The sequence below is a fragment of the Balearica regulorum genome, chromosome 17 (genome assembly GCF_011004875.1).
Source record: "Balearica regulorum gibbericeps isolate bBalReg1 chromosome 17, bBalReg1.pri, whole genome shotgun sequence".
NCBI lineage: Eukaryota > Metazoa > Chordata > Aves > Gruiformes > Gruidae > Balearica > Balearica regulorum.
The window spans coordinates 10,466,788-10,493,423 of NC_046200.1; the positions used below are offsets into that span (position 1 = coordinate 10,466,788).

The window sequence follows — 26,636 nt, forward strand, 5'->3', positions numbered from 1 at the left end:
ATAACATGAAGTTGAATGTATTAGAAAAAAATCAAAACCCCCACAAAACTAATCAAGTCATATTTCTTATTCTGACCAGAATCTACAAGGATGAGGCTACACATCACTACATTTTATCCTCACTGATTTACTCTTAAATGACTCTTAAATTACTCTTACTGACTTAAGAGTACAAGCTTCCTATTATAACTGAAAATTAAGCAGCAGTCTGTCAGCATCTTGGATTCATCTGAAATTTATTATGACTGACTGACCTCCTCACATTTAGACATTCCTATCAATTATTTTCTCTTGTGTCCATGTCAAACGTTGAAATCATCAGATTCAGTGTGGGTGTATTTTCAAAACAGTGAAATTATATTTCAGCCATGCACTCTGTAACAGCAATTCTTTAAATCTTATAAATCTAGGTACACTTTTCAGAATTGAATAAACTCCAAAATAAGGAAAGGAAGAAAACAACAGAAATGTTCCTGAAGGTATTACTTTATAAACCACACACAAAAGCCAGAACTTGTATCTAAGCCTCTTTGAGATGGCTTATGAACTACAGAAAAGCACCAAAAAAAAGTTTCTGTTAAAATGGGTGAAAAAGGAAAGGAACAAGTTAAATCACTACAAGAGAAAGACAGCTGCTGCTTTGAAGCATCATGGGAGGTTCAGGAAATCACGCACACTTTCAGTGAGTAGTTGCAAATAAAAAAAGTACCTGAAATAATCAAAGGCAGTTGAATAAATCTTTTCTCTCAAAACATTTCGGATAGTTGCATTTGGAACCACATCAGCATGCAGCAAAGACAACCCGAGAGTCAGCAACCTAATAAGCAAAATAGTTAAGAGAATAAAAATGATGGCATTCCCAAAATGGTGACCAACGCAACACCACAAAAACCACAGCTATAGCTGTAACTCCATTCGACTCATTGAAAAGTGTCTGTTTCAGAGGTCTTGGCAAACTGTTTTCATTACCATCATTCTGTTCCTAAAGCTGGGACTACCGAACCACAGAAAGTTGAAGCCTTCAAGTCACAAAGAGTGAAAGCGATGGAGCAAAATTATCCCCAACTGATACACTGACTGGATCCATGATGCAGGCAATTCACTGTAAGAATTATCCCATGAAGTTTTCTGAAGCACCAAAAATGACTTTCAAGGAAACAGAGCTTAGACTCTGCATCATTCCAGGCTTTTTAAGGAATTTTCACCACTTGAAGCCAAGGACAAGTTATACATTTAATGTTGAGGTTTTTTCTCCCATCCCTGTATAACCTGTATTTCTTACACCAAGGGAAAAAACAGAACTACTCACTTAAATCGGGGTCCAATTGCTGCCACATGCCTATTCAAACTGCCTTTCGCCCCTCCAATGTTCAACGAAAGAGACCGCTGGAGCAGGCTGGAGAAGATCTCTATTTGGTCAGAACTGCAGTACTTGGCTATTTCAAATCTCTGCACCAAAAACTGAGAAAGAGAGAAAGACATGCCGTGCTTCCTTTGACCTTTTTCATCTCAAAAAACCCGCAGACTTTTCTGTTTCAAACACCTTTCTCCCCCTCAATTATTATGCTCATCTAAAAAGAGTGTATCTCCTGGCTTTGAGGCAGAGGGACTATCATCATGACTCCACTCCCTTCCTGAACCATGACAACAAATAGTGCTGAGTAGCTTAATCACAGAGTCCCTGCAACACCGCCATAGGTGGGACGTTCAGAAGAAATACACACCTCTATCCAGATGTAATGCGGAGTCACCTCTGGTGGACAAGGCCTCGGCTGGCTCTCTTCTGAGGCTGCTAATGGATCTGCTTCTTTCTGCTCAGCAGAGAACAGGCCAACTTTCTGCTCCACTGTCATCTGCCAGGCTCCTGCCATTTCCCGCATGAACTGCAAAAAGGAAGATAACAGTGTTTCCTGTTTCAAGAGCATCTTCTTATAGGGAAAGCACACTCTTTCTCCGTAGAGCACACAAGGATCTAATACATCAATTAAAATGCACTGAAATATTAATGGAGAGGCAGAGACAGGTCTATACAACCCACGTGAAATAAAATGTTTCTTTCACATCCTAAATTACGGGAAGAAAGACTCCTACCTGCAGAAGTTCAGCTAGTAACAGAAAGATTAATGGTAACAGCAGACAAGTGCTATATTTTGTTGAGGAGACTGAACTGTTAGATCAGCTTGTGCTGTCCTTCCCTCCCCTCTACTAAAGGTTACTGCCTCCAACACCAGGACAGCAGGGACAAGCCTATGCCAGGTTCTCACGTTCCGCAGGATACAGCTTGGCCCACGAGCACACACAACTGATGAAGTGCACAACATAAAGATGGCACATAATTCACTTTTGCTGAATCTGCTCTACGGAGCAGCATCCTCTGATAGAAAGGAGGCCCAGCAACCAAGGCTGCTTAAGTGATGGCCTCAACAAGATACAAAGAAACTTCCCAGAAGCCTAAGGAGAAAAAAAGAAACTGATGCTTAAGAAGTGAAACACTGAAACGTGCATGTAAACTGACCTAACTAAATTTAGATTAATGATTTTTCTCCAGCAAGTGAAACACTTTTGCTCACTAACTGGAGCAATTACCAGAGGCAGCTTTCTCAGCTGTGTGTGGACTGTAACTACACTACGCTCAGGTGCTTTATTACTATTAGATTCATCCCCACTTCACAAAATACAGCTGGTCTAGCCTGTCAGAGGATTAGGACACTTGCAAACCTATTCTTAATGCAAGGGTGCAATGCCAGATACCAGAGGCTCTGACTGATGAGCAGGGACATTGATTTCTATTTGGTTTAGAACACCATTCTATAAAGTGTGGTAGTTCAGAACCTGATTAACGAGCAGCTCAGGCATCTCAGCAGCAAAGGTAGTTGTACAGCTGAGATCCTAACACATTTCCTTTGCTATATCATTGCTGCTGCTGAGAAAGATCCATTTCCCACAGTCCACATTGTGAGGGTGCTCAGACTTCCAACAATACATGAGCAGAGATTTCCTGGCAGGCTAAAGTGATTAATAATGCTTTTAACATCCTTATTTAACACAGATTCACAATAACTGTGAATGTCTCAAAATTTTCTTCTTCTCCCCTGGCAGGGCCAGAGAAAGAGTTGTTAAACAGCTTCCTACCGGTACTTCTATTCCATTCTTGGCAGCAAGCAGCCACTCCCAGCAAGCAATTGCTGTTTCCATGCCATGTTCATTGAACATTCGCAGGGGTCCCCAACACAGATGATGAAGGAGCTGGGGATCACAGTCTGAAAACAAACATTCACTCAGATTTCTCCAAGAGAATAAATAAATGCTTTTCACATCAGCATGAAATTGGTGTGCACAGCAGTAATAATCAATTCCTAATAAATAGTTTCTAGTTTAAGAAGGCTTTTCCCCAATATAAGCCTAATTGAAAAAACTCAAAACAGTTTTGCTTCAAGTTGATGCGTACTAGGTTTGTATACGGATAGTTTTTGTAGTTTATTACTCTTGGCATTCACAGCCAGAGAGCAGAACTCCATTTGTTTTTAATTACCTTTGCTGCTAATTAGCAGTGCAGTCAACTTAAACATGGCCTGGGTGTAGAATTCAGTGTGTCCTGATTCAAGAGCATCATTCAGCTCTTTGACCATCAGTTTATTCAGGTCAGATGTTCGTCCTGTAGCATTTGAGAACTGAATCATTCCAGAAACCTGTAAAATATAAGGGGTTTTTCAACAGAGAACAGTATTTTTAGGAATCTAGTTTGGTATTGGTCATGTGGTGATTAAGGAACTCCATAGAGAGATCTTTTTTATTACTTTGTTAAATCTTTAGCTTTATCTGCAATCTAAGAACCCTCTGCAAGACCAACAGTAAAATGATCTGCTTAATAACCTAGGAAAACTATGCCCTTTATCTTGAAGGAATTTAACTTTAGAGCCCATGCTTAAAATAACACAGACCCATATAATACTTAAGGTTGGAAAAACCTTTTCAGCCGTGGCTGAGAAGCCATGCCAGAGCTCATGGACACCCCACGCTCATGAGAAATCCTGTACTTACCTCTCCTGCATAGCGGTTACGCAAGTTAAGAGAAGCCATGAAGTTGGAGTAGTCCTTCTTCACGCAAGTTGGTCTTTCAGTTAGCTGGGTAGCCTGTGACCAGACCACATATAGATGTTTACACTGTTCATATCCAACCACTTGTCTTTTTTATTTATTTATACCTTCACATATGTTTTAAGTTTAGTTTTCTTTATGGTAATAAACAGAATAGTATCAGGACTATTAGGTATAACAGTACTCGGACTGATAAAAATGAAATAAGGAACATGTGCATTAATTCCATGTATACAGTTTGAAATATATATGTATTTGTATATACTTTTTGAAAGATTAAAAAAAAAAATCATGAAAAGGTCAAATCTCTGGGACTGCTGCTCCCTTTTCAAGAACAGATAAAGAAGACAGAAGAGGAGACGTCATCTTGGTTTTGCCCTCTCCATGCAACAGCTTGCTGAACTGACAGTAATGCAGAAAGAGTGTTTTGTTCCTGTCTTTAAAAAGTAAACTACTGATCCATATTTCCCTTTACAGAAGCACTGAGTAATTTGTGACTCAGAGGTTTCTCCTCAAAAACAAATAAAAAGAATGATTCTTTAGACTGTAAAATTATTTTTTTATATTGAGGATTTAATACTAAAATACAAGGCCAGCAAAATCACCAAAAATTCAACACTCCTGCAATGCTTTGTTTCAGTACTGCTAATGGCTAGCTTAGCTCAGCAATGGATAAACTTTTGAGAACTATTCCTATTACATGTCTTGGATATAAAATTTGTGTACTATCATCTTTGCATTAGCAACGTCCAGTCCATGGGAATAAAGCAAGAGGAAATACAGACTGCTAGCAATCTGAAAGAGCTTTTGTTGCTTGGTTGACATACAAGGAGGGCCCCAATCAAAACCAATACTGTTAACATATTAAGAAAATGAGAAAGTTGTTTCTCTAATTTCCTTTCCAGTAATAAAAGTTTCTAGTTTCTTCCAGTAGAGTCTTTATTCTGTCAAGTTTTTTCACCTTGCCCCTTTAGGGAAGTACATGACTGCACTCCTGAGTCCTGGGAGCTCGTTATCCTATTTACAGTTAGTGACTAGTGCTGTCTGTAAGGACGACTGTAACAGAGAACCAAAAGGAAATCCTGCTGAAGCTGGGCATGGAGGCAGTTTCAGAGCTGCTGCTAGAAAACAAGCAGGCTGATAATACAACTGATTCTACTGCATGTTTCTCCAGGAGATCAGAAATTACAACCACAAATGAGAAAAAATGAACTGTAAAAAACTACACATAACTGCATGAAATGTTCAATGCAAAAGCATGTTTTGAGTGAACCTATGTAAAACTCAGAGCAAATGGTTGTCACCCTACACTCACCTAAGTTATAATTCTAAAAAGCAGCTTGTTTCAGCCTTACACAAAGATACTACTTTGGAAGCATTAAAAATCATCTACAGGAAACACTTCAACAGGATTAGATACAGTTTTATTTTCTTGGTTGTTACCATCTTACTTTTCAGTATTTTACAGAACAACATGAGTGGAAGACACCTTGATTTGAGATGGAAAGAAATAAGGTACCTTTCTGAGTAATGTTCAAGTGCTATGACAAAGGTGATTTCGAAAATCTGTATTACGTGGCTATACAGAATGCTATAAAATTAACATGACAGCTGTACAGCTGCACAAAGAAGAATTTTGTCCAATACTCACGCCCAGAGTGGTGTTCTGTCTGTTGTAGCCTGCAAAGTGCAAAACACTTTCTGTAGCCATAGCCAGTCCTGTGTGCTGGGACAAACCTGATACCCAGTTCTGATGTTTGTTTAGGTACTCCTGACAAAACAAAACAATACCCAAACAAAAAAAGTTTTCGTTGGAAAACTACTGTGTTTTTCAAAACAAGGCAGCTCATAAGCAAGTGCTGCATTCATTGCAAACTACCAGAAAACTTAATTATGCATATAACTGACAATAAATAGACTGTCTCTACTCAGCCCTTTTAGGCACTGCTCCCCTGGCAATAGAAACTCTGAATCTCCTCCTAAATACATAAAGAGTAAGACTCGTTCCATTTTGTAAAAGGATAAAGTGATCTAGATGGATACTTGACTGCTAAGTTCTTCTTGAAAAAGAATCACTTTTCACAAAAAGAACCTTACAAAAGGAAACACTTTGGACTCCATGGAAGAAGGGAATATAATTAGTTATCCTTTTACATAAGGATATAATTCCTTGAGGTTTTTTTAGGGAAGGAAATATAAACTTCAGGTAGATTTGCAGTGTCCAAAGTCTTGAGCCTTCCCAGAAATTCTGTTACCAGCAGTAAGTTAGGCACCTCTAGACAGAAAACTAGTCTTAGATAACAGAGACCTGCATTTTACTAGTGAGACTTTTTGTTTACATAAAAGGTATTTTATTTTATTAGTACATCATAAATAGTTTTTTGTAGTCTTTGCTTGTGGTCTTGTGACAGTTTTCTACTGAACTCTGCCACGTGTCAGCATTTACTACACCCATGCTCAAATTTAAGTCTGTAGTTTAGTGTTCTCATGTATTAGCAGTGTTTCTCCATATTTAAAAAAAAAAAAAAGAAAGAACAAAGACAGAAAAAAAAAAAAATCCTCCCAAGAGGGAAACAAGTTTCACATCCTAATCATACATTTCAGTCCATCTCATATTTCAGCTAATGTACCAGCATTAAAACAAACTTTGCTAGGCAGATCATTCTGTTATACCAAATTCTGACTTCTGAAGTAAATTCAGGATGATCAACTGCTTACAAACCTGCTGTTTTGAAGATACACAAAAGTCATATGAAATCAAAAATTCTAATTATTCTCTGCCAATGCTATAAAGGAAATCTCAGAACAACAGAAAAAAATAAAATGATGCTTGGATAGACTGAAAAATCAAAAACATCACCTAATTTAATTCTCATTTTTAAGATCTGCAAAGATGAAATTCTTTCAGAGAAGCAGGCTTATTACCTGTAGATGAGATTTGGTAACTGAGGGAGCCCATTTCATTGCTTCTTGCAGAATCATCCCACAGCGTGCAGCAAAATCCTTGACTATGCTCTAGAATTAGAAAACATCAACACAATCAGTAAAATACAGGATATTTTACAAGAGGCACTGGTTTTAATGGTGTAATAAGTAACACAGGGAATAAGACAGGTTGCAGCAACATGGTAAGGTTAAAATTTTCTCTAACAATTAAAAAATGTACTCTTGGTAAGCGACAAACTGTCACACTTCTAGTCAAGTAAAATAATGAGATTCAGAAAAACCTAAGTAACAAATGCAATATTGTATTTGAAAAACCTCAGCTAAGGAAGTATTTTTTAAAAATATGACCATTTAGGGTAGCTCACTAATTTAGCTCCAAGACATTAAAAAAAAAATAATCAGGCATTATTTTGCTGTTTGATAAATCAAGGAGAACTGCCTACCTCTCTGGCTTCATGTGTGTCAGGGACAGTTATTCTATATGGAGCATCAGGAATGTCATAATACGGTTGGTCCTTGTGAATGTCCTAAACAAAATCAATTATAAATTCTCAGTAAGACAAAATTCATCATCACTTAACTTGAACACTACGGTTAGCACTCTCTCCAAACAAGAAATCTGATATACCAAACATTTTTGCTAGTATTTGCTCTCAAAGTCAATCTGAATAGCTCTAAGAAACAGTTTGTATTCCAGTTTGGTTCTCAGTATAAATAATTTTGACGATCCAATGTCCTCTCCTCTACATTTAGTACAAAAATAAAACTCTATAAAGCATTTCCATCTTCAAAAATACTTGTATGTAATAAATCCAAGGAATATGGATACATATGCACAGACTGGAATGAACACAATCCGACAACCATAATTCATAAAAAATACACAAAGAAAAAAAAAACACTAAACTTTTATTTCATATTAATTACCAGAATTGGTAATCCAGTGATTTACTCTTGATGCTAAATATGACTTTCTGAACCACATTTGACAACAAATTTCTAGCACTACTTTTACTACCTATGAAATAGGGGTGCAAATGCACTTACTTCACAGAACTTAAAATCAAGATTTTATCAATCTTAGTGATGAAAGCAAAACCAAATTAGTAACTCAAAAAAGTATCAAATAAATGCAAAATAAAGCAAAAAAAATCAGTTCTACAAAAGAAAAATGGAAACATACATTTTATTTCCTTAATAGCATTACTAAAAAAGGAACTTACTGCACTAAGAGACAGTGACAGTGTCTGCAGAATATCTAGCATTGTCTTCAACACAGTTCCACTCCACAGCAAGTGAGGAAATCTAGAACGAGATAGGACTCAGAAACACAATAACCATGGAGAGCTGAGGAAGGAAATTATTTTATCAAAAAATGGAGCTGCTCCAAGACCTAGCTATATACATCAGTAGGTAAGCTCAAACTCAACAGAAGTCACAAAGCTTGCCACGGCTCACAACCATGTAGCTCAACACAGAGTCAAAAGCTCCCCAAGAGCAAGCTAAGCAGAGCTATTTCATAGGAGTTGAGATTGCGTTTATTTCATGGACACTTTGCTTTGCTCCATCCATGGGAATACTAAGCAGACACAGACATTTTAAGCATGGGGTTCAGAGCTCAGGTTAAAAATACTATTGAATGTTATTTTTCAAGAAATACCAGCCAAGAAATCCACTTGACAATCATCATCAATTGCAGAAGTAATCCCTACGCAGTCAATGTAAAAAGAGAACAGGAAAATGAAATCTATACTCACTTGTCTACCAGACCAGATAAGTATTTGTCTGCAACTCTCCTGATCCTCTTGTGAATGTGGTTAAAATTCACCAGCAAGAACTGAGCATGTCTCTCCAGCTCTTCTTCATTCTCCTTAGTTTTAGGCTAAAAAGCATGCCAAAGAGAAGTATGAAGCTCTTGAGGAAAAAGACAAGCACATTTTCATAAACTGAAGTGAGAACATTTATACAAATTTAAAATTTTAGTTTCCATGTAACCTACTTTATCAGCCATCATCGTCAGGAAAGCTTCAAACACCTTATCAGCAACAGCTATCACACACTGCATCATGCCTGAGGAATTGACAGAAGTGACAAGTTTGATTATAAGGATTACATTTGCTTTATAAACCATGTATAAGAGGTAAAAAGTGTTTATGTTTACCTAGCCAACACCAAACCAAGCTGATTCAAAATAAAACCAGCATTCTTGCCAAGAACAAAGCAACAACAATCTAGTGAACATGATTAATTTTGTTACATAGTTGCTTGACTTGTTTTAGTTTTGCATGCCTGGAGATAACACCCTAGTATCTGACATTGCAAGATAACCTAGACAGGTAATCTTACCAGATTTGTCTTTTTGAATGGCTTTATCCTCAAAATAGCAAAACATAACTTGGAAGCGATCTTGGTCAGTTGAACGCAACACCCTAGGAAAAGAAGAGGTTTGTGGGTTGGATTGTTTTGGTTTTTTGCCTTTCCCCCCCACCTCCTTTCTTTTAAACATCTTCAACACAAATCTATGTATTTTAACACCACAGTACACACCATACACATACGGTCATTGTTAATTTCATGATAATTTTAAGACTCTAGTAATTGTGATATTGCTATTTGTTTCTACATTCAACTAACAGGGCTCAGATAATAAAATGCTGGCTTGTCACTGAGAGAGTAACTTTCACACCTCAGGAGTGGGAAATCTGATGATGATGCACTTATAAAATCACCACAAACACATAAACACAGTACAATCTTTGGTTTTTCTATATGCTTTGCATCTGTCGAATTTGCATATGATGGAAATATCACTTGTTAAAAAATTATTTCTAAAATACAGCTATGATGTTTCTGGAAATGGTCGTCCCTGTTGTCAATTATTGTTAAAGTAAAAACATGATGGAGAAGTTTCTTCCTACTTTCCTGATCGCTAGACCTCCACCTCACCTTTCAGCTACTCACGTAGTAATAAATACACTTTTAAAGAAAAGAAAAAAAAAAAAGCCTATGAATTCAGTATGTTTGATTAGTACAACCTAACACACACTACTGAGGGGAAGAAAAAGTACACTACGAAAAAAATGTTCTCAGGTCCTATGTTACATTAATCTTGTAGAACACGCAAGCGTCTCCATTGTCCTTCAGAAGTGCAAGCACAAGACTGTGCAGAGGACACATCATGCTTGCAAGACATTCCTTCAAAGAACCCTTTTGTCCATCTTCTATTAGGTCCTATACAGCAGAGATCCCATATTTTGGGCCCTACTGTATTATTCCATCCTTTTTATCTACCCAAAAGGCATTTTTGCACAGATGAATTCCCAGCCTCAGAATCTTCAACAGAGCTAATATGACTCAAAATACTGATTCTCACTTATCTTATTGTCTGGCAACTCTGACTTGAACATAAACAGTTTTGGTTTTGTTTTTTTTTTTAAATTCATCAGCGAAAAAAGTACATATATATATACCTCATATACTCTAGGCGGTAAACAGAAAGGAGATAGGTAGACATGGCAAAGTCCAACTTATTGATCAACGCTGAAACTTCTGGAGGAGGATCCAAGAGATTTATTATGGTACTCCGCAATTCATTTAATTCAGCCTAGAGGTGAATACATGAAGTTATCTGAAGTGGGAGTACTATATTAGTTTGTGTTCTGAAAACATTTGCTTTCAGCTATTACTCTTTTTACTTTTTAACCTTCACAAACAATATACCAGGATACCTCTGTCTGCAGACTAAGACCAACCTGCTCTGACTCAGCAAGTCACGATTCTTCAAATACAGAATTAAACAGAATTAAATACTGGAGTCAAGCTCCCTGCTGATATAACTGCTAGTTTCCATGTAGTTACACCAATGAAGAAATACAATTCCTACACTAAATGCATGTAATTTTGATCAACATCAACCCTGTCCAGCTTCTGAAACTTCAAGGGTCTGTTGTGCCATTCTTTGATGTCAGAGAACTAAATATCTAGGCACAGTCCAGATTTCCGTACTATCTGGGAGTCAAAGACATTTCATAAGTTGCAACTCTTCAATTCCCTTTACACTGCTACCACAAATAGTCCTCAGGTAAAATCTATCCTGCAAACACTAGGGAGAGAGAAGTATACCAGTACCAAGCCAGAGGACAAAAAGGGAAAAAGCTCGCTTAATGTTTCTTTGAAAGACTGAATGTGTGTTTCCTTCCAAAGATTGTTGTTTGGTTTTGTTTGGGGTTTGTTTTTTTTTTTTAATAGTGCAATTTTTGTCTGTCTGATACAAAACGGATGAAAAACTATTAAAAGGCTTCCATCTCCACAAAGACTTGTTTTCTACCCCTAATCAAAATAGTGTAGCTACCACACTAAACACTTGTATTAACACTCAATAAAACTAAAGCCAAGTCATTTACGTACACTGCTGTCCTAAGAGTAGTGTAAAAAAGCTGATTTTCACTAATAGGTGGCAGGTTGAAAGGGTACTGTACTATGTCAATATATGACTATATCATTTAACTCTGATGGACATTGTGGAAGGAGATAATAAAATAATTCTTACAGAAGTCACGGTATCATTCTTCATGGCAGAATTGTACTGAAGAACAGATCGAAGTGGTTCTTTGCTGGGAAAGGTGAGTAATGGAGACTTGGTGGCAATTTCGCACACGCCTTCATACCATTCTTCTGGCCAGAGACCTGAAGCACAAGAGGAAGGTGGGGCGGGGGAGAAAAACAGTATTAAGATTCAAAGTTAGCTAGCATTATCAAGCTATTTCCTAGGGCCAATTTTTCATGCATTTAAGCACAGTCAACACAAGTGATCCATGTTCCAACCATAATAAACATGTTTCAGTAAATCCAAGTGAAGTTTGTCACTGGATAAGTTTCTACTTGATACCATTGTACCCCATGTGTCTGATCTTCCATTTCAGGAACTTAGCTATCAAAACTCACACTTAACTAAGGCTAACTGCTGTATTAGCTTAAAAAAAACCCACCCTAAGTACAAGAACAAATTGTACTGTGCTAAATCTCATAGCAAAACAGAGCAAAGACGTAAAGAAATCCTACAGAGAACTGTCATTTAAGCTGTTTGCTTTGTACTGCCTTTATGCCTGTAGATTTTCTTCAGCCTACTGTGAATTGTTGACATGCAATTACACTTACATTCATCAAGAGTTTATATGTGAGCAGCAATGTTGTTCTTTTAGAATTTACACTACCTGATCCTTCCACAGCAAATCCCATCAGCACTGAATACAACCAGAAGTCACGAAACAGCTTTTGCAACCTGGGCTTGGCCTCCTTGATGGGTGGCAAGCGTCTAGTGAGCTACCAAAGAAATACAAATTAACATCAGAAAATGATGGGAGTTACAATAACTTAATTCCACGCTAAGGGATCAATTCATGTACCTGCTTTACTATGCTTTATGAAGGTAATATTCATTGTCATCTATGAAAACTAGTATTGCTATTGTTACACTGAAAAAAATTAGATGTTGTTAGAATATCTTAAATGCTAACATTTGAGATGCCTGAAGTGAGAATTTCCTTTGTTTTATGCAGGAATAATACCATGCTGATACAGTAACCTCTGAAGAAAATACATTATATTAGTATCCTGTCAACTGCAGAGAGGAAGAGACCACACGAGTCCTTTAAACTGTGTTGAAGACAATGCCATGCAGCTTTGCTTCAGTGCAAAGGAACTCAAAAACAAATAAATATTAGTCAAACATAGTTCTGGTTGCTATTGTTTATTGGCTTTGTGGAAATACATTGAGGCACCAATTGGGGATCTTTCATTGTCTGCACCCACGCACACAATGACATCAGTTCTGGAGAATTTACTATCTAAACAAGCAAGTAAAAGAGCATTATTTTCAACACATTTATTAAAATTCTCTGATACTTTTTGCACAAACAGCTGCTACCACTGGAGGAGCAGTTTATACTCCCAGCCAACACGATATGCAATGTTAGATAAATTTATATAACAAAGCTCTTAGTGTGTTATCCTTAGAAGTGTTAAAAGCACAGGCAGTGTTTAAAAAGTGAGAGAAATGTCCCATCAAACTGCAAGCTTTATTCAATATGACTGTATATTATTACTGTAACCTTTATTAAGAAAATATTAGATTCTAATCTAGCTAGAGGGAATTTTCTCTAACTTACAATAATTCCCTTGAGATATGAAAGCCAGCAGTATTTCAGCAAAAAGTTATATAAAGCCAACTTTTGATATATTCGTATATCATGAGACAGATTGTTCATTTTAAAAAAAAAAAAAACAAACCCACACGAAAAACTCCCTGTAGTATAGTAAAATTAATCTGAGTTTAAGTTGGTGACTGGCATTATGGTAGAAAGTTGCTTGTGCAACACCAATGTTTACACCAATGTAACACTGACCGAAGAAGCCTGACCATCACAACCACAGAGGCCTCAACCACATCTGCAATAAGATGCCCCCCCATTTCAGCACAAAATAGCAGCGACAGGGCTTTTACCAGTCCTCAACAGTCAAGTTTACGTGCATGCTTGACTTTGAAACTGTACATACACACCAATTTTTGCTCAAAGATCTTCCTCAAAAGTGAACAAGTACCTGCAAAGCCCTAAAAGTAGTTCAACAAACAGCATACAATTCAGCAGAGATCACTAAGCAAGGGAGGGATTTTGGCTGACGAAGTAAGTTTAGCAGTGTTTGGTTTAGAGAATGTTTACTTTGGGAGATACACAAAAACCTAGCGTCAAAGTTCAGATTTAAACCCTGCCATTCCCCTTACTTGAGCTATTCAACACATCCCTTCTGTACAGTGGCTTAAAGGTAAGCTTCATTTACATCTTCTGTTATTTTAGGTAGATCTGACCAAAGACATATATATTGCAGCGTGGAGGAATGTTTTGCCTGTGTAAGTGCAGCTAAGCAATCGTTGAACTTTGGCAAAGACGGGAATGTGAAGTTGGGAACTACAGACAGCAAATTCTTCTATGCCAAAAGCAGAAAACATTTATCAGTGGTTACTGGACAGAATATCTCCACCGTAAGAGCCTGACTTCTGGGGGCGGGGAAAAAATGAGATGAATTTATGAAGAAACAATTAAAAAAAAAGACTGACTTGGGTCCTTCAGTCACAGTGTAAAACCATTTAAAAAGCACTTTCTATGGATCCTTCACTGTTGCAAAACAATTCATTTTTTCTGTGGAATAATCACCTTGAATGGTTTTAGGATTTCAGGCTAGTTAGTTTGGAGGGAGAGTTTTGAAGATTAAACTGTTAGTTCAGTTACTTCAGTCCTGCTACAACATGTTTGAAAATATTTTTCTTCAAGCACTGGTTTTATTCACAGATGTGCAGGTATGTATAGCTATATATTTTACTTCTACAGAATAGCTCTTTGAAGTATTTGCTAATTTTAAAAACATTAAAATCCAGATATTAGTAAGATTTTGGTTTTAACGGTATTCAGTGTTTTGTTCTAGATTATATTGTATTTGCCATTTTACTAAAGTACTTGCCATTTTACTCAAAAAAAAACCCCCCACTATCAATGGACTATTGACTTTATAAAGTCATCAAGTAACTTTCTAAAGAAGTCTGAGCAAAAACCAAGACCCTGGCATTCAGACGCCTGTTTCACAGTGTCAGTTGATAGAGTTATTGAACACTCACATTTTGGTCTTTGTCACAGGAAGGAATTACACTTTTTCTTGTCTTTTTAAGATCACTGTAATTATTGCAACCCAATATTATAGTGAAAAGTCTCTCAGACCCACTTCTTGGTACAGCATTTTACAGCTGAGTAAGGCTGATGGATACTCTTTGAAGAATACATACTTAAGATAGCTCTTGGTTTTTAAAATAACCTTTAAAATGCAACAGTCCAATACTCAGTAGATAAAGAAGAGATTAAGTTCCCCTTTAGAAAAACGCAGATTCTACTTAAATATATCTTTAAACAAAACGAGTGAGGTTAGAAATCCAGCATTGAGATAACACTAAGACTAGAGAAACAAAGTTCTGAATAGGAACTTAGAGAGACTTCACATCATGAAGAAAACACGTTGTGTACAGTGCTACACAAAAGCAAACTGAAACGAAACGTAACTAAATAAAAAGCAGAATCAAGCCAATCCTTCACAGAAGCAGCAGATGAGTATACGCAGCTGCGAAGTGTGCACAGACATGTAGTAACACACCTGAGTGAGACCATGAGCAGGCCAGGACGTGTGTTTGTGCCTAATGGGGCCTCACTGACAGTTTTTAGTGCAAATACACATCTTTCTCCAGTTTTGTTGCTACAACCCTAGATCTCCTTTATTCCATCGACTTTCAGCCTTGTTCTTCCAAAAATACTCCCATGAAACTTCCATTTTTGTTGTAGCTACAGGATGTCTGGTTTTCAAATTCTTCTGTAGATCTCAGCCTTCTGCTATGCTCTCGTAGTGGATGCCTAGTCTCTCCTCCTACCAAGCTCAAACCTTCAAACTTACCTTCACATCATATTTTTAGCATACACTAGTAACAGCACACGTTTGAAGCGTTACAGGTTTATAAATGAGTCCCACATATTTTAGGTAATGAGGTTATTACTGTCAAAATATGCCAGTAATGACAACTTCTATGGGAGGAGGTCAACCAATTCTTTGGCAGACTGGAGGCATTATGTAAGCAAACCCAATTATCAGTAAAACAGATCTGTCCACCTAATTAAGCTCTGTTCCACTAAAAAAAAATGCTGTTGAATAAGGTAACTATAGACCTTCTTCTATGACAGAATTCAGTGTGGACCTAAAATTAAGGAACAGATAACTAAAATTCTATTACTCTATGCTCTCTCAACTGTGTTGTCTTCCAGGTTTTGACCTGTCAGAATGATGTTCCTATTTCATTTGCTTGCTTTTGCTCTCATCATAACCTCCACATTTGGTGGAGTCAAGGACTTCAGTGAGCATTTTGAAAGCCTTAAAGATGCACAGCCACATGAAAACGGGACCTATGATATGCCAAACTTACCACCCGAGTTCCACAGAGAAAACACCATCACTAATGACTTGATTCCTGAAGAGGAGGAGGAAGAGGACTATCTAGATCTTGACAAGATACTGGGAGAAGATGACTACAGCGACATTATTGATGCTGGCCCGTACATGGTTTCAGAAATTCAGCAGGGGAATATTCTTGAACTATTCCAAGGCAAAACCAGAATCCAGCGCCTCAATATCCTCAATGCAAACTTTGGCTTCAACCTTTACCGCAGTGTGGCAGACAAGGCCAACTCTTCAGATAATATTCTCATGGCTCCTGTTGGGATTTCCACTGCAATGGCTATGATTTCTCTGGGTCTGAAGGATCAAACTCAGCAGGAAGTATTATCTGTTCTTGGCTTTCAAGACTTCATTAATGCCAGCACCAAATATGAGCTGATGACTGTCCATAATCTCTTCCGCAAACTCACTCATCGTCTCTTCAGGCGCAATTTTGGTTATACACTGAGGTCTGTCAATGATCTTTATATTCAGAAGGACTTCTCTATTCTGAATGATTTCAGAAACAATATGAAAACATACTACTTTGCCGATGCCCAACCAGCTGATTTTTCAGATCCCAACTTCATAACTAAAACCAATGAGCGTATCTTGAAGCTGACCAAAGGATTAATAAAGGAAGCTCTTGTGAATGTAAACCCTACAACGCTGATGATGATTCTTAACTGTCTTTACTTTAAAGGTAAGAATCTGTTATTTCAATTTCAGCAACGGATTTTCTCAGTTTGCAATTCACTTCATACTTCAGTAGAAATCCCAGACTGAACCTAAATTTAGTCTACACTTCAAAAAAGCCTATTGACTCCCTCATTAAGAAGAATCTCTATTATTAGCCCATTTTTGCATGCTTCTGTAGCACACTGATGTCAGTCATGCCCTGAAGTTAGTGGGTATTGTATAAATACAGCAAATGCTTATTACATCCAAAACCTTATAGTCTAAAACTGAGACTAAAAAACAACATATGAATGCAGAATGATCTCAGAAAGCATAAGCTCTGTAGGAGTATCAGATGGTGAGGTATTAATTCATGTGCAAGTTACTAGTCACATTCTGTCCTGCTTCAAGTTATTGGCTTCACTGAAACGGTACAGGTTGACTTCAGTTAAAACACATAACATTTCTGAAGTATACAGGATTCATAGGAATGACTATAAAGAATTTCAGCTTGAAGTATGTATTTTTTTTTTTTATATGATCAGAGCATGATTCTTGTCAACAAGCCTATACAGGGGACTGAAGAGAATAACCAAAAGTTATTCTTCTACAAAAGTATTCTTCTACAACTAAAACCAAATGCATTTGCTACTTGGAATATTTCAGTTAATTCAGCATGAATTGTCTGATGATATGGGGTCTCACATGTATCAATATAGGCTGAACAGTTAAAGAGGCTTGAAGTAAAGACTGTGCAATATATTCTTATTATAAATCCTTATTTTCAATTTCTTTACATTTAAACTAAGAGTCTGTAGTGAGATTTCCAACATTAGTTATCTGCTTCAGGTTGAAAGTTTGTTAATTTTTCAACAAACTTTTAAGAAGGCATTAAATGAGCAAGAGGTGGGAGGTGCCAATGAAAGAACAACTGAGGGGAAAAAGGAAATCTGTTATTGACTGTTTAAGAGGAAAATCAAATGAGGGTGACTTAAAATACTGGTAAGGAAACACAGATTACCACAAAAAGATAACAATGTTTTGAAGCACAACACACTCCTTCCCGTAACTTATAAATGACTTTCTTTTTTCCAATTACAGCCCTGCTTCCAGGAAACAAATGCTCAAGGGCTCTTACACCTGCCTTCTCGGCATTTCATTATAGGAACTTACAGGAACACTGTTCCTATAAGTTTATGAGATGCACCTTTTCCCACTCACTTGCAAGGTGTTACTTCCTTGAATAATGCCACTTGTCTCTTTAAAAGATCTGAAGCAGTCATTAGCATAAGATCCAAATAATCCCCTATTCTGAAGTACCATCCAAAAGGGACTTATTGGTATCCTTAAGTACAACTTTGATGATCATTTCATATTAAATATATGGCTTTATTGTCCATTAGAGCATCCTAAGAAAAGGGTTATGCAACGTGAAACAGATACATAATTTTTTCACAATTTGGTCACATTTAAAATACCTTTTTGTTTTACTCTGAAATTATTAAATACTTGCGCTATCTCAAAATAACAAAACATCACCGAAAATTAAATAGCTTTAGTAGCTAAAAATTAAATAGCTTTGGAACTCTTGAGTCATCAAGATCAAGAAGACTTTTGGCTTTTTCTTCTGCTCATGGAGTCGTGTTAGTCCAAACTGCCTTGGTGCTGTCTGCTGAAGGCTCTAACTTCTAATCCTCAAAACCAAAAAGATCAATTCTGTACTGCTGTCTCCCATTCTTTTGTCTTACAGTGACAGTCTCCTGGTAATTCTATTTCAAGTGGAACCAAAATTTTTAAAAGCAAGTTCTGCTCATGGGTTTCCTAGTTTCCCCACTAGTCCTTCTAGACATGCTAATTTTTGTCCACATCTTTCCATTTACAATATTTACACTGTTTGTACCATTGCGGACAAGCTCAGAGCTAAGAAACCTATGTGTATTCTCAGATACACAGAGATGCTCAGTACAAGTGAGCATCCTTGCCAAACACCAGGAAGTCTCAAGCTCCTTTTATATTAAATACCATCAAAAAACTATTGGAAACTATTCATGTTAGTAAGAAGCAAGTTTTATTTGTATAGGTGTCCAGTCGACCTCCAACTGAGATCTACCCTCCATTCTGCAGAGGTCTGAACAATAATTTATGAGGTTCCTATCAAGCAGGAGCTGGTTATTTTAGCCATGGCAGATCACAGTAGCTTTTGATAACTGACCAATTTTGACAGGTCCAAAATTACTTTTCTGAGATTCTAGTCATAAATGCAAGAGATAAGTCAATCAATGGAGACAACATCTGCCACCACAGATGGAGCCAACAAACATCTTGGTGGAAGATTCAAAACAGGAAGCCACAAAAGTCCTAAAGTGCCAACTGGTTTCAGGTGACCCCAGAAGACCACATGCCTTCTGCTGGAGAACAGTATTTTACCCCAAAACAAACACATTTACAAAACTGTATCCAAGAAGAAAGTTCCCCAGCTCCTCTCTTTTACTAGGAAGAACTGGTAAATGTCTCCCATTCCTCAGGTGATGACAGTGCTGCTGAAGCTCCCCTGGCCCACAGCAGCATCATTTCATTAGCCAGCTAGAGTACTACGTCTGTGAATTCTGCTCCCTGAAGAACAGCCAGATGTTGGGTTTTCCTGATAAGTGAGACAATTTGTTTGGGAATAGTATAATCCATTTTATAGCCCATTCCCTTCAGAATATTAGCCACAGTCTGATCACTTCCTCAAACTGCTCCCCATCAGCCCAACGTATGAAGAAACTATTAGAATGAAAGTTACACTTAAGGCTTTTTTTGTTACTTCAGTGTCAATTTGGCAGTCAGATTAAGGATCTCAGAATCACTTGCAACCTTTTAAAAATAAGGTTACCAATTAAGGTTAAATTTGTAGCCTCTCCAGTCACAACCAGGCTCCCCATGTACTTGCTTCCCAATGGTGACCTAAAATCCAGAGTTTTAACAGGAAATACCGGTAACCCTATTTCCACTATAAAATTCTAGCTTTGCCCATTAAGAAAGAAATAATGTTTTTTCCAGAGCCACGGTTCTGAAAAGAGATCAACAGGAACACTGCTTTAAAAAAAAGCACCTTCTTTTACACACTCAATAAATATTTGAGGTACTACAAAAAATCTTCACGTAGAAAGATTCAAACGCTGATGAAAAGCTTTCTGGGCTGCAAAATATACTGAATTGCATTCTTTGGGCACCTGTCAGATGACGGGCTTTCGTAGGCATGCTGAAATCACAGCTACTGAGTCATAGATTTAAGCGGTCGACATCCCAACTCTTCATGATGTGTTAAGACATAAAGTTAATTGGCTTGAATGGACTAAGTGAAGGTAATGCCTTCAGCATAATATTTTTTTAAACATTTATGCAAGACTAGAACAGCCATTACTTAGCTTGATATACCACTAATGTGCTTAAAACAGACTGCTTCAGTACTGGTTTCAAGTATCAGATCTCTCAGAAAATACAGCTGTGGCAGTTGTTCAGCTAGGTGCAAGCTGTGTCAAGTATTTTGCATCTGTTTAAACTTTGTAATATGTAGGTTCCTTGTAAGAAAAAAATAATAGTACACACCAACCTCTTTCAGATCTCTAGTTTGTGTTTACCTACTTTTGTAATTCAGAACACTCAAATCAGTGAAATGTTAAGTTAGAAAGCCAAGAATTTTAAAGTCACTTTAAAACCTGTATTCTTATTCAGGCTTTGTTGAAATCAACAATCTCCTACAGTAATTCCCAATTCACATGAATTAAAGCTTAATGTAAACTGTTATTCTGGAAATATTTTATTAAACAAGGATCTTGGAGGTTTTTTGTTTATCTGTCTTCTTCATTGTGTTAACAGGAACTTGGGAGAATAAATTTCCAGTGGAAATGACTACAAAGAGAAGTTTCCGACTGAATGAGAAGCAAACAATAAAGGTTCCTATGATGCAGACTAAAGGGAACTTCCTAGCTGCTGCAGACCCCGAGCTAGACTGCGGTGTGATCCAGCTCCCGTTCGTGGGGAACATCAGCATGCTGATCGTACTGCCACACAAACTCTCTGGCATGAAAGCCCTAGAAAAGCAGATAACACCTCAAGTGGTGGAAAAATGGCAGAAGAGCATGACTAACAGGTATCTGCTGAAAAGTACGTCTTGTTAAAAGCCTTAATGTATTTTCTTGATGAGATTGACAAGGGTAAGTAAAGAACACAGAAGATAACATAAGATGTTTTGATTAAAAGCATTAAACCTAAACAAAACACCCAAAAAGATGGATTTATTGACTTAAAATCACAACCAGTGATCTCTCAAAATTCTTTCTGTTAAGTATTTAATGTTGGAGATTTAAATAAAAAGTTTTACTGATAAAGTTTCCAATGACAAGGAAAAACAGGAGTATCATAATAATAGGTTATTTGTGCAGAATAGTTTTGAGCACATGGAAAGCAGCCTATGTTCACTTCAGCTCTATGCATTTCAACATACCTGTTGTGTAAAGGCACACGTTAAGGAAGCAACAATGGACATCACAATTATGGGAGAGAAAAAATTATATAGCCTCTCTTGTGCAAGATGACAGGCTAGGTGGTATCTGCCTTCCGACTTGATAAAAAGACAAAAAGAGCTGATTTGATGTGCTATTCAGGAAGCCAGCCTATTTCTATTGTACACAAGTGACAAATCTCCAATTTAGTACTCCAGAAAATCTGACAGTTCAACATTTATTACAAGCACATCCAACCATGTACTGAACAGCTCAAAGCCAAATCTCTTATACACATAAATAATGTAAATAATCATAAGTGAAATATTAAATTAACAAACCAACGGTTTTGGGAGAGGAATTCATTTTTTAAAACACTGCTGAAAAGTAATGATACCCAAGTTTCAAAAGTGAAAGTACAGTAGACAGTCCTGTATATTTCTGTGTCCTGCTTGCTGAAGACAGCAAAAGAACCAAACCACAACAGATATATAAAGCAAAGGAGTCATGCAAATATGTATCTCCTCAATGATTTTTCATTTTTGTTTTTATTTTTACTAGAACAAGAGAAGTGGTTCTGCCTAAATTTAAGCTGGAAAAGAGTTATAACTTGATCGGTTATCTGAGATCCATGGGAATAGAAGAACTGTTCAATGAAAACGGCGACTACTCTGGTATATCGAATGAGAAGGTCACCATTGACAGGGTATTTACTCCTCTCTCTTCATTTCCTTTCTGATTAAACTATATCACCTGAAAACATGGCAACACAGTAAAAATAATTCATAGTAAGCTAAAATAATATTTTTTCTCATCTTTCCTGGAGGACATAGGAGGGATGTGGGTTTCTCTGTATGTCCTTGTCTACTCATATCATGAGGAACATGTTTAATCAGATGTCAAACACACTAAAAATGTTGTCATCAGTCAGGAACAGACTTATTCACCAACCAAAACCAAAATATTGCTGCCGCATAGGAGTTACCAACAAGACTGTCACAAGGGAGCCATGTGTGGGATGTGGAGGGGGAGAAGGCTGTGAGCACATCATTCAAGTGTACTTACGAGATCCTCAATTTCTTTTTTTGATTGTTTTCCCTTTTGTGTTTGTTTAAACAGTTCAATCATCAAGGCACAATAACTGTGAATGAGGAAGGCACAGAGGCTGGAGCAATAACCAACGTCGGGTTCATGCCTCTTTCTACTCAGATTCGCTTTATTGTCGACCGCCCCTTTTTGTTTCTAATCTACGAACATCGTACGAGTTGCCTTCTGTTTATGGGTAGAGTTGTCAACCCAGCCAAATCTTAAAAGCAGAGACAACCTCCAACACGCTGTTATACACGGGCTGTATAATTACACGTTAATATACCAGTATCATAAGGGAAATTTTATTGTCATATTAGCTAATACAAAAGCCACTGGTATAAAAAGGATATATATTATCTACAGTTAGTTTCACATGAATGGACTCATAGCAGTAGGTAATTTGACTGCAATTTAAAATGGTTAGTGCCATGTATCGATACAAGTGTATTAAAAAAATAAATCACAAAGTAACTTACACTTTGTGTTCTACTTCGGTGTATAAAATGTAATCAATAAAATAGACTATCTGAATTCTTGAAGTTCAGCTCTAAATTTGCACTGGGGTGCCTATTTATAATAAATAGGAATAAGGAAATCCTGAACACCTGACCAGTCTTAGAAACCTAAGTCTCTCCTGGGTATTTTAGTCTAACTTGAAGAAGAGTAGTGTCTACATTCTTTCTTTTGCTTGCATCATTTAACATTCAGTAGCCTCATACACACCATGAACCTTATGGATCAGTGTACTAAATAAGAGGAAATAAAAATATCTTGGAGCAATGAAATACTAAGGGATCCACTACTTTTCCCCAACCTAACTTGTATCATTTCAATACAGTTCTCTGATCCTCATTGTACAGGCAGTAGCAGAATTAGGCCAAGCAGATAAATTATATAAAGATCCTTAGAAAACCTTCTGTACTGAAAGCAGCTAGCAAAATGCTCTCTTCACCAGCTCAATATCACCTAATCCTCTCTACAAAAGAGCGATTTATAGCAATCACATTTGTTAAGAATTCAAATACACTCTCCTGACTTGATTCAATGGACAAAAACCTTTCAAATCTTAAACTAAGACAGTAAACTTTCTGAATCATTCTGGTAACAACATGAATGCTATACAAAGCCTGTTTCACATTTAAAAAAGAGAAAATTTACCTGCACTCTATAGAATATCACCACCTACCCAGTACAAGGATCAGAGTTGCACCTTACACTTCAAGTTATTAAAATCAATGAATATATTCACCTTTGCATACCTTCCTTTGCATTGTATCTTTTAAAAAAATGTGCCTCACAATTCAGTGAGAGTATTTTTATTATTATTTGCAGTATCATATATTGTATCCATCTAAATATATTCCTATTATGATTTTTTCTTATGATAGCAAAAATATGCAAATTAAGCTATAAACCAAGAGTTATTTTAAGGATTAGGAATTCTCTAAAAAAAAGGTGTTTTTCCCAATATTAAGTTTAACTTACTGATTTAATTTTGCTTTTATATACTGCCACTTGTAATTTTGCATCCACTACAACTACTTGCCCTATACACAAAGCTTTTTAACATGACAGCCAGTGAAATATTGGTATATGATGCTGAAGGATGATGAAGAGCTGATATCAAATAGGAAGCTCAGATGTTTCTATTTCTGTGGAAACATTGTGCCTACTCACATTGTGCCTACTTACAAGCCACCATGTGGGGGACAATTTTCAGTATTGAAGGTTCACAACAGTAACCATTAACATTCATATACACATTTTATTGTTTTATCTATATTCAAAAAGAAAAGCATATTGAAAAGATTAAATATTCATGCCCTAGACTTAATTAGTTTACCAATGATTAAATGAGCTGGAGCATCTGCAATATGGGGGTTTTGAGACCTAAGTAACAGGAATTATTCAAGGGAAAGAGGTCAAGCAGAAAAGCAAATCGGCTACTGCTCAAAACTCATGATCTTCATAGATTGTGCAAGAAAGTCAAATATTTGCTTCAACCACCATAATGTAACCATTAACTCTTGCCTCAGATTCTGGCACTATCTGACTCCATTTAAAGGTCACATTAGTTAAGAAAAATACAGTTCTCACTAGCTATTCGGAACAAATCTATCATCAATAAAAATTTGAAACAGAAAAGTACTGCCATATCTTTTACATTAGGTCTCTACCAAGTACTAATCTTTTCTCACTATGCAAGGAATGATCCTGCTTTCACTCAAATCAGTGCTGGCATTACTGACAGCTGAAAAACACTACCCACTAGAACGTATCTCTCAACACTGCAAAAACTGAGCAGCTTTTGAACAACAGCCATCCAAAACATTTATCAACATGTTTCTGTAAAGCTAGGATCAGGTCTTTGTGATCGCTGGTGAATTCATGAAGAACTTTTGTTGGAAACTGGTGGAAGAGACGGGGAAGGAAAGGAACAGTTCTTTGATCTTTAACCGGTGCTAATTTTAGGCTCTTCTCTTTGAAAAGCTTCAGTAGAGAGGTTTGTGAGGGCAGAGTATGAAACGAACGATTTTTTTCTGCTTGTTAAAGGATGTGCAGTATAAGCAAGTTACAAGTAGGCATGCCTGCTGCAAGTATGTAATACATTTTCCCCTTCTGCGCCACTAGCTGTGCAGGAAAAGTTCCACAGAAGAATTCAACTTCAGGAGGGGAGAAAGCAACATGATGCTTTGTGTCCTCCAGTAAGTTGAAGTTTGTCTATGGATCTTTTAGACATGAGTTTTTTTGTAAAAGCTGCAGTGGTTAAGCAACTAGTCCTAATGACCTGGAAATCCAGCTTGGACGTATCAAATTTTCTGTTGGAGATCTAGAATGGCTGCATACCAATTTTTGGCTGAATTAGTAGTTATACTTCGTTGAAAAAAAAAAAAAGTTGTGTCGTTCCACCCCCCCACCCCCCCCCCGAAAAAGTTGTCATCCAAGACCAAAACCAGATATACATCAAAATAAATGAGTCTGGAATGGATATCATTGTCCTTGCACATTTCCTAACGTCATGCTTTCAGCACAACAGCCAATTCTAGTTTCAGAAGACACTTCCTCCCTCCTTTCTCAATGATTTTTTTTTTCTCCTTTTAAGAAGCAGAATTCACTGTGTTGCCAAATTAAGATTTATTTTTAACTCTGTTTCTATTAACTTTTCTTTTTCACTTTTCTCTCAGGCCACAGATATGTGCTGTTTATTACACTGCATGCCAAACACTATTCAAAGAAATATCCCCTGTGGTATTATTTAGCTCATGAATCTCTTGGATTCATGACTAGCTACAATCTAACCCTGAATCACAAAAGATTAATTATTTTAAGAGACATGTCATTATTAAACAAATGTTTCCCCCTCCCCTTAGAGCAAGAAATATTATTTTACAGTACTATTATATTTCTCTTGGATGCTTACTTCTGCACTAGTTGTTAATCAAACCATTTGACCATGAAATAGCACTGATACATGTGAGAAAAATTCTTCTGATTGCAACAACCCAACTGCTGGATACTCACCACAGCAATAACAGGAATAAGCACACCCAGATTCCCTGCGCTACTGGAGGCCTGGAAAAGAAAAAGAAAATTATCAAAACATCTACAAAAGCATTTCTAAAATACCTGCTACAAGACATATTTCAAGCATCAAACATTCCTACTGTCTATGGCAATGTATGTTTTCATTTGCAACTACAACTCTGTCTTGCAAATAGATATGCATGAGGTGGCCAAGAGAGCACTCCAGAAATCCACAGGACTGGGCACACTCTGGCACCTTGCAACAAAGCTTTTCAGGTGGCTCCTCATAGACTATTGAAGGGATTTTTTTTTGCCCCCTTTCAGCACAGGGTCTTCTATGTTTGGGTTAGATATTATTCCTTGAGCTAAACAGCAGGGGGTGGGGGGGTGGGGGTGGGGGGGGTGTGTGTCATTGATACCACATCTAATCTGACATCCAACAACTGCAAGAAAAATGCTCACATTAAATGGGTGGCCACAGACAAATGTTTACTAAAAGTCTCATTTTACTACCAAAATGAAGCCAAAAATAACAAGTCTGTAAAAAGGCATCATTTTCAAGAATTTATTTAAGCAGGGGGAGCAGCCTTTTCCATTGAAATATAAGAAGCATAAGGAAAATACCTATCTCCTATGACTTATTAGGACTTTTTAAATTGCACTCTATACAAGAAGAGTGTTTGCTCTTGGCCAAATACAGTGTTTAAGAACTGTGAACACTCACTGCACACAGTACGGCATCTCTCACCTTCTCTGATAAGGCAAACAGTGACAGCACAGATACCCTGC

General features: G+C 37.1%; 2 protein-coding genes across 3 annotated transcripts in view; one reads left to right on the forward strand and one right to left on the reverse strand.

The window, feature by feature from the left end:
* The window catches only part of PI4KA (phosphatidylinositol 4-kinase alpha), a 63,532-nt gene that overhangs the window by 16,850 nt on the left and 20,046 nt on the right, over window positions 1-26,636 (reverse strand). For both annotated transcript variants that reach the window (XM_075769591.1, XM_075769589.1), the window contains exons 19-35: window positions 25,845-25,895; window positions 12,258-12,366; window positions 11,594-11,730; window positions 10,515-10,648; window positions 9,391-9,473; window positions 9,044-9,114; window positions 8,802-8,926; window positions 8,268-8,349; window positions 7,488-7,571; window positions 7,024-7,113; window positions 5,750-5,869; window positions 4,042-4,134; window positions 3,533-3,689; window positions 3,133-3,260; window positions 1,725-1,883; window positions 1,310-1,461; window positions 710-817 (exon numbers count right to left, since the gene is read on the reverse strand). In XM_075769591.1, the coding sequence (XP_075625706.1) occupies window positions 710-817; window positions 1,310-1,461; window positions 1,725-1,883; window positions 3,133-3,260; window positions 3,533-3,689; window positions 4,042-4,134; window positions 5,750-5,869; window positions 7,024-7,113; window positions 7,488-7,571; window positions 8,268-8,349; window positions 8,802-8,926; window positions 9,044-9,114; window positions 9,391-9,473; window positions 10,515-10,648; window positions 11,594-11,730; window positions 12,258-12,366; window positions 25,845-25,895 (1,883 nt within the window). The remainder of the gene's footprint in view (window positions 1-709; window positions 818-1,309; window positions 1,462-1,724; window positions 1,884-3,132; window positions 3,261-3,532; window positions 3,690-4,041; window positions 4,135-5,749; window positions 5,870-7,023; window positions 7,114-7,487; window positions 7,572-8,267; window positions 8,350-8,801; window positions 8,927-9,043; window positions 9,115-9,390; window positions 9,474-10,514; window positions 10,649-11,593; window positions 11,731-12,257; window positions 12,367-25,844; window positions 25,896-26,636) is intronic.
* SERPIND1 (serpin family D member 1) lies at window positions 13,728-22,853 on the forward strand. The gene is made up of 5 exons (XM_010302206.2): window positions 13,728-13,866; window positions 15,900-16,771; window positions 20,608-20,881; window positions 21,795-21,939; window positions 22,353-22,853. Exons 2-5 carry the CDS (start codon window positions 15,916-15,918, stop codon window positions 22,542-22,544), a joined length of 1,467 nt encoding a protein of 488 aa, XP_010300508.1. The 5' UTR covers window positions 13,728-13,866; window positions 15,900-15,915; the 3' UTR covers window positions 22,545-22,853.